The following is a 7,500-nucleotide window of genomic DNA, read 5'->3' on the forward strand; positions in this document are numbered from 1 at the left end:
TATTTATAGAGATTGTTTTTATCAGACAGAAAGATAAAAATATTTTATTTTTTTAAGTGCATCATAGTGTGTTCAAGCATAAATCCATACGTTATATTTTCTTTAGTTTCTAGTTCTTCACCCTGTAAGAACACTGTGCAGACCTGCGATAAGACTTTTACTGTAATGCTGCAGCAATGTCACTGAAACACCAGGTCCCAGGGGGCCAACTGACAGACCGTGTAGCATATCACACACACACTCACTCACACACACACTCTTCCCCTGGGAAGTGACTTGCTTGCTGTCCCAGTCATGCTACTACTAAGACCAACAGGATTTGTTGTTCTGCCAAGTTGTGCTGTAATGTTATGTGGAGTAACTGTCTTTTATCTCTGTGTGAATCAGGTTGAGGCTGTTTGTCACGTCTTCAAGGGATTATTTTAACTTCAGGACTCGGACAGGGTTATGTTAGGGGTTCACTTTAAGCGTGCAGTGCTGATGGTTACATTTAGGGAATAAGGAATGAAGTCATTTTAAGGATAGAATTTCTAGGAAGTATGTTTTTAAGAACCAACAAAACAAGACTTTATTCTGAGAGATTAGTATGCATGTGTTGTTGCACAGTCTGAGAGTTGCTCAAACTTTTCTGACCGGCGACTCCACTTTTAGGTCACAAGATTCTCACGACCCCAAAGTGCATTTGTCAAGTGATCATGTGGATTTGTGCATGAAATTGTCTTGTAATCTGTTTTTACAAGCATGTGTGCAATATATACGAACTACAGTAGGATTTTAGAATACATTTAAATGTATATTTAAATAACTAAATATTAAATAATGAGTGTAATCTTCATAGGGCTGTACCGAATGTGTTTAAAGCTTGTATTTGTGCACAGTGTCCGATAAAGATGAGGCTGCACTAATATTATTAGTGTTATACTATTTGGAGAATTACATTCCAGTGTTGCTGCGTAGGATTGTTTCAGACTCGTGTGATCCAAAAGTCAACATTTATTGAAAAAAGATGGATGTAATAATTTCCAAAAAGGCAGCCATCATTAACGCTATTGTTTGTCAATAGCTGTGGCTCAGTCAGTAGGGGCGTGGACTGTGAGCCGTAGGGTTGCTGGTTCAAGTTACTGACCAGAGTGACCCTTGAGCAAGGCTCCGGACATCCCCCTTCCCCCCTCACTCCCATTGCTCCCCGGGCGCTGTCCTATGAGCTGCCCACTACTCCTAGTACTAGACTCCTGGTACTAAGATGGGTTAAAAGCAGAGAACACATTCAACTGTGTGCTGTGTGCTCTGCATGTGTGACCATTAAAAAGAGGGTTTCATCCCTCCAAATCTTAAATCTTATTGAGTGTCTCAAATATAAATCTGGGTGTCATCGGCATGGAAATTTACTTTCTAATAACAATAGTGCCCCTGAACCCCCAAAAACTAATTGACACAGACATTCGGTACACCCCTATAATATATATATATATATATATATATATATATATATTTTTTTTTTTTTATATATAATAGAGATCTAATGACGCTACATGGGATCCCAACCCGAAGGTTGAGAAAGTATAAGATATCATAGTCACAACACCAACAATAACATTCTTGACCTTTTCCGTGTGTTCAGGGCAGCTGACGATGATCGTGGGCCAGGTGGGTTGTGGGAAATCCTCCCTGCTGCTGGCCATGCTTGGCGAGATGCAGACCATCGACGGAAGAGTCCACTGGAGCAAGTAAGACTTTAAAACAACACAGTATCGCATGTCGTATGCAAAGACTTTGCTCTGGTGTCACTAAAGACCCAAAGTCTCCTTTTTCTTTGGTTTACTCCACAAGATTATGAGATGGTGAATGTACAAGTACATTTATCTCTAAGGTTTCAGGGACTTTTATCCAACATATTTTAGAATGACTGTTTACTTCTGGAGCAATGTTAATCAAAGCTTCCATCACTTTGTTGGCCAAGGCCTCACATTTATTTCACATAAATATTTATATAAGCTCATGCTTCTCTCGTTCAGTATTTTATTTTCAGATATTTTCATCTTTCTCTTTTCTTCTTTATCAATTCTGTTGTTTCAAATGTTACTACCAAGCCAAGGTGTCATCCAGCTTTCTATCTGATGCAACATATCAACATGCATAAGGATGCACGTTACTTCATGCATCATACAGCACATCTTATATAACATATTACGACGTTATACTTAGATAAAGCACAAAGTGTGACAAATGATTTGTCCATGAGCACCAAGTGTCTGAGAACAGTTTTCAGTATGGTTGAATGTTCCGCTCTGATAGTTGTATTAAGATTAAATGTCTCTTTGTGTTATTGAATCTATTCGCTTCCTCACTGAAAGTAATTTCATTTCTACAATGAGACTCAGAATATGTTCTCAGACAGATGTCACTTCTGTTCAATAGCTGTGGGGATATTGAATTATACTTAAGAGGCTTTTATTTTGAAACTATCATATCAGTATCATTATTTGTTTGTCTGTTTCCATTGCAACAGACACATTTACTGGTCGCATTACCTTCAGTCAGCACGAGCTTGTTAGAGGCATTAAATCAATATTGACTTAGCAACAGTGAGAAGATATGACAATCATTCTCCTGAAGGGAACTTTATTCTGACGGATTGCAGTGAGTCTTAATATCGATATTACTGAAGCTTTTTAAATGCTTGTTTTCTGAATGGAGTTTGGCTCGATCGGGGCTAAGCTCACACTGCAGCTGCTCCTTCAAGACTCAAAGTATCATTTCAAATGAGGTTATTGTTTATACACATAGATATCTACACACTGTGTAACTCTAATATGTTAACTGAGAGGCATTTAAGATGTTTATTATTGATTGCTGAAAGGGTTTTGTCTTTGCATCGACTTCGTCCCGTCCGTTTCTATTTCTTATCTTACAATTAAGTTTAGATTTCTATCAGACACTTCTGCTTTATCTCTAGTTTACGTTTCATTCTTTTGATTATAGATGCACATCACATATGTGCCTCTGCATGTACGTATATAGACGTACGTGTGTGTGTGTGTGTGTGTGTGTGCGCGTGTGTGTGTGTGTGTGTGTGTGGTTTCTCTCTCTTTACCTCCTGCCTTCTTGCCATATCAGGCTGCCTGATTATGAGACGGTCCACGAGGGGAACATAAGGTACTTTGTTTCTGGTGCCTTCTTTCCAAAACATAATCATTTACTCAGACTGTAAACACTCATATTTACCTTTCATCCATTTGTCTAATGTACAGTGATTTATATTATTTATGAGTAACTTAAATCCCCTGCATTGCAAGCAGTGAAATGCGGCGTAATAACCCAGAGCAGATGGAGAAAAACAATTACTAAGCAGTACCCTTTCCTGCAGTAACACTTTCTCTCTGTTGTGGTTTGATAGTCGGAAACACCCAGAAGTTTACACAAGTTCTGAGCCAGTAAGTGATGACAACATATATAGGTAACATGGCTACACATCTGTAGTAACACTTTGGGCAAACTAGAGCTATAGGTTTACTGATTTTATTTACTTATTTTGATAATCTAGTAATATTTCATGTACAAAATGCCAAATTTAGTCCAGTTTGAACCTGAATGTCGAGACATCTCTTGACCTGCTCATCATCAATGTGTTCTGGGACTCTCATGGCAGAAGCCCCCAGAGCTACACACCATACATGTTTTTATTGCAGCTATAATGTACAGGTATGGTGTTCGGCCTCGTCCTGTAAAAGCCTACTGAATATATTTAACCCGGGGCTTCATGATCACACACACACACACACACACCATCACGGTCATAGAATGTGAGACAATGTCGAAGACAGACAATGACCGCATCACTTACACGGCTCGTCTTTTCTGGGTGGGAAGGTTAATTCGATTAACAGTTGGCCGGCTAAGATCATGTCTTCATTATCTGGGGTTCGGTGTGAAAACACGTCCGTCTCTTCCATCCCTCTGTCCTCTCCTTCCCACGTGTCTCTTTCAACAGAAGAGAAGTTGCTCTGAGCTGTCTCTCTTTGTCTCTCGTCTTCTTGTCTTTGTTTTATTACACATTTCCACTCATGAACTCAAATATGCACTCGGTTGATTGCAGTAGGCTCATTCTAACACAATGACTTTGACAGTTGGTCAGGGGCAGAGGAGTCTGACGAAGACATCCAGAGGTAGACGCTCTTCTTCCTGTTTCAGATCTGAAGTGACCTCTGACCCCTCCCTCACCTCTCCTCCTTTTGCTGTCTTCTGATTTCAGTCCATTTCCCATCTTGTCTCTCAGAAGAAAGTCTCCTGCAGTATTTCAGGCTGTGTTCATGGACACATACATTTGGATTAGTTTATTTGTTTTTCACAAAACTTTATTTATTGTATGTAGTATTTATTTAGTAGTACTACTGAATATATCATATACATGTATATGTTGATATGTAATATAATACACTTCATTTATATAGCACACATAGGCAAGAAAACTAAAACGTTTTTTGGCGGGAAAATCTAAAGTTCCTTTAAAAAAATAAAAATAATGTTAAGTGGAACATTTTATAATTTAATTTAAAACATGTTTTATTAAGGAACTTAATTAAAGAAGATTATCCTGGTAAGAAAAAAAATGTCTCAATTTAAATCAAACTTTTTATTTTTGTCTCTCAGGGCTTCCGTACCTTCAGACAGAAAATGCAGCTCAAAGTAATTTACAATAAGATAAATTAAACAGTAATAATATAGAAATGCATTTGAAAAGAGGAGGAAGTTGAATATTAAACAGTTATTTATTAGTAATAGTGGTGTCATGTACAGTAAGCACGACCGTTTTCCAACCAGTTGAGTTTAAATATTACTATTTAAAGTTGTTAGCATGTTAACATGTGTGTGTTCAGGAACATCAGCCTTTACATTCGACCTTCTTATTGTGTTGCTCTTTTCCCATCGAGATACTTTCTGGTGTTGTGCTCTGATCCTGCTGTGGTGTGTGCTCTTCATGCTGGGAGTGTTTTATTCATGCACACTTTGCACGTAAGCTTGTGTCTTTAATCGTTCATGGCCCTCACGTAAATGTTTTTATTCTCTGGAGGGCAGAATATCTAAGATACATGCAGGTATTTGTGTTTTATAATACATATACCTTGTTTTTACTGAGCAACATATGGGAGTTAATGCTCCACATGCACACGTCTGTGTTACATATGTTTGTAATAGTTACGTACATTAAAAGCAAGTGTTTAAACGGCTCCCAGCAAAGTGCAGTTGTTGTTGTTTGTGTTGCTTGTGGCTCTTGTTGATGTTTTTATTTATGTTGGTGTTGTTGATGATCTGCAGCTCATTATTAACCCGATCCATATTTATCTCTCATTTGTGACAAAACGTTTTTCATGTTGCGGTGAAGTTTGACGTAATCCTCCTCCTCCTCCTCCTCCTCTTCTTTATGTTTGGGTGTCGCATTTATAAAGCTGGTTAGAACAGGAGTACTGATCCTAGATACTTTCATAGGCACACATTTCAAACAAGACCGAAGTCGTAGTGAAGTGTGACTCTTGTATTTAGGGAAGGAGGTGATGAAATAGATGTAATACAAATGTGTTGACCTGCATCAAGAGCACACAGATAATGATAACATAGAGCCAGGTTAACAACATGTGTGGTGCTCGAGGGTTATAGACTTTAAAATACAAATCCGTGCATCTTATTGACTGTAAAGTCTTGAACATCGCTCAGATTTGCACTTTTATGTGCAGTTGAAGTGACGTGTTGTCTCCAGCATGCAGTGTGTCGTCATCCTTATCCAGCAGACCTTCGATGCTGCTCATTATGTATTCCTGTTAAACATCTTGTCACATTAAGGATTGTGCACAAAAGAAAGACGAATAAACTGTGGCTCACTTATTGCAGAGTAAGTGAGGTCTTGCTCTTATAAAATATAATAACTGAACAACCTTGAAAACAAAGCTGGAAGAAATCAACTCTACACAGATCAGTACTCGTGCTCTTTAAAGCTTTATAAATACAGGACTTGTAGTTCTTACTTGTCTGCCTCTGTTTCCCATGATGCACCCAGCAAGAACAGATACTCTGTGGCCTACGCTACCCAGAAGTCCTGGCTGCTTAACGCTACAGTGGAGGAAAACATCACCTTTGGCGGCCCTTTCAATAAACAGAGGTAAGAAAAGAAACGGCTCATTTCCACGGTGCCGTTTGGCTTCTTTCAGTTTGAAATGTTACAGGATGACTTTGTTACTCCCTTTATGGCCAACTGCAGTTTCAAGCTAGTCCACAATTCAGTCACGTTGATCACTGATGGCGTCGTGTATTTCAGGTACAAGACTGTGATCGACGCCTGCTCTCTGGAGCCAGATATCGACCTGCTGCCCTTCGGAGACCAAACTGAGATTGGAGAGAGGGTACGCACGTGGTGTTTTATTTCTGATTGAATAAACACAACTTGCAGTGTCTTCAGCGATGTTTTAACTTGCTCTCCGGCGCTGTCCTGAAATGTTTTTCTGTCTCAGGGCATCAACCTGAGTGGAGGTCAGAGACAGAGAATCTGTGTGGCCAGAGCGCTCTACCAGAACACCAACATCGTCTTCTTGGTGAGCAAAACCTCCGAAGAAGAAGTACAGAAGATTGTAGATGGTTGCGGTCGTCTGTGCAATAACACCGTTTCTGTTTTTATGGAGGGCACTTCTCTGATTCCTATCAGCCATTATTATTATTTCTGAAGACATTTAAAGGAATACTTTCCGTATTACACCAGTTGTTCGTGCGTAGCTGAATTAGATTAATGTCACCAGAAGGGAACGCCCTTCCTTCACATGCTGACCCTACATTTCCTTATGATTGATTGCATGATACACAAAGTACATGTCGGCCTTTGGGATGAGGAGGTGTCTGTTTCTTGCTCTCTCCGCCGTGCCGTCATGTGTTTATCTTCAACCGAGCTCGGTAAGAGTAATTTCCTGTTGCCACCGCAAGCTTTAATTTGTTATCACGCGTACGTTCCACATTAAAAGCTCTCCGTGCCATTCTTTTACACGCGCATCACTCTTTGGGATATCTAAAGCGGTCGTTCGGAGGGAATGTTTTCTTTATTTAACGTTTTATCTGATCTCCCGATTGAATCATTGCAGTTATAAAATACATCAGACTCCATGACCACACTATAATACACTTTATTTTGGTAGGACGATCCCTTCTCGGCGCTGGACATCCACCTCAGTGATCACCTGATGCAGGAGGGAATCCTCAAGTTTCTGCAGGACGATAAACGGACCGTGGTCCTGGTCACCCATAAGCTGCAGTACCTCATACATGCAGACTGGGTAAGAATCCTAAACATATATTATAACGCAGAATAAAATCTGTGGACGTTTTAATGCTGAGTGTGTCTTGTCCAGATTATAGCGATGAAGGACGGCTCTGTGCTGAGAGAGGGAACTCTGAAGGACATTCAGAATAATGACGTTGAGCTTTATGAACACTGGAAGACCCTGATGAACAGACAGGACC

General features: G+C 39.7%; 1 protein-coding gene across 5 annotated transcripts in view; it reads left to right on the forward strand.

Moving 5' to 3' along the window:
* Positions 1 to 7,500, forward strand: part of abcc9 (ATP-binding cassette, sub-family C (CFTR/MRP), member 9) — a 39,084-nt gene that overhangs the window by 16,717 nt on the left and 14,867 nt on the right. For 4 of the 5 annotated variants that reach the window (XR_003834526.1, XR_003834527.1, XM_029461697.1 and 1 more), the window contains exons 19-24: positions 1,622 to 1,727; positions 6,053 to 6,154; positions 6,311 to 6,395; positions 6,504 to 6,584; positions 7,176 to 7,313; positions 7,389 to 7,500. The exon at positions 7,389 to 7,500 is cut by the window's right edge and continues 14 nt beyond it. Coding sequence is in view for 3 of the 5 variants with exons in the window: in XM_029461697.1 (XP_029317557.1) it covers positions 1,622 to 1,727; positions 6,053 to 6,154; positions 6,311 to 6,395; positions 6,504 to 6,584; positions 7,176 to 7,313; positions 7,389 to 7,500 (624 nt within the window). In the remaining 2 variants the exon portion in view is untranslated. Of the gene's footprint in view, positions 1 to 1,621; positions 1,728 to 3,117; positions 3,157 to 4,127; positions 4,167 to 6,052; positions 6,155 to 6,310; positions 6,396 to 6,503; positions 6,585 to 7,175; positions 7,314 to 7,388 lie in introns of all 5 variants that reach the window. The other variant, XM_029461699.1, reaches the window with a different exon arrangement.

Source organism: Cottoperca gobio, chromosome 23, assembly GCF_900634415.1.
Source record: "Cottoperca gobio chromosome 23, fCotGob3.1, whole genome shotgun sequence".
In the NCBI taxonomy this organism is placed as follows: Eukaryota; Metazoa; Chordata; class Actinopteri; order Perciformes; family Bovichtidae; genus Cottoperca; species Cottoperca gobio.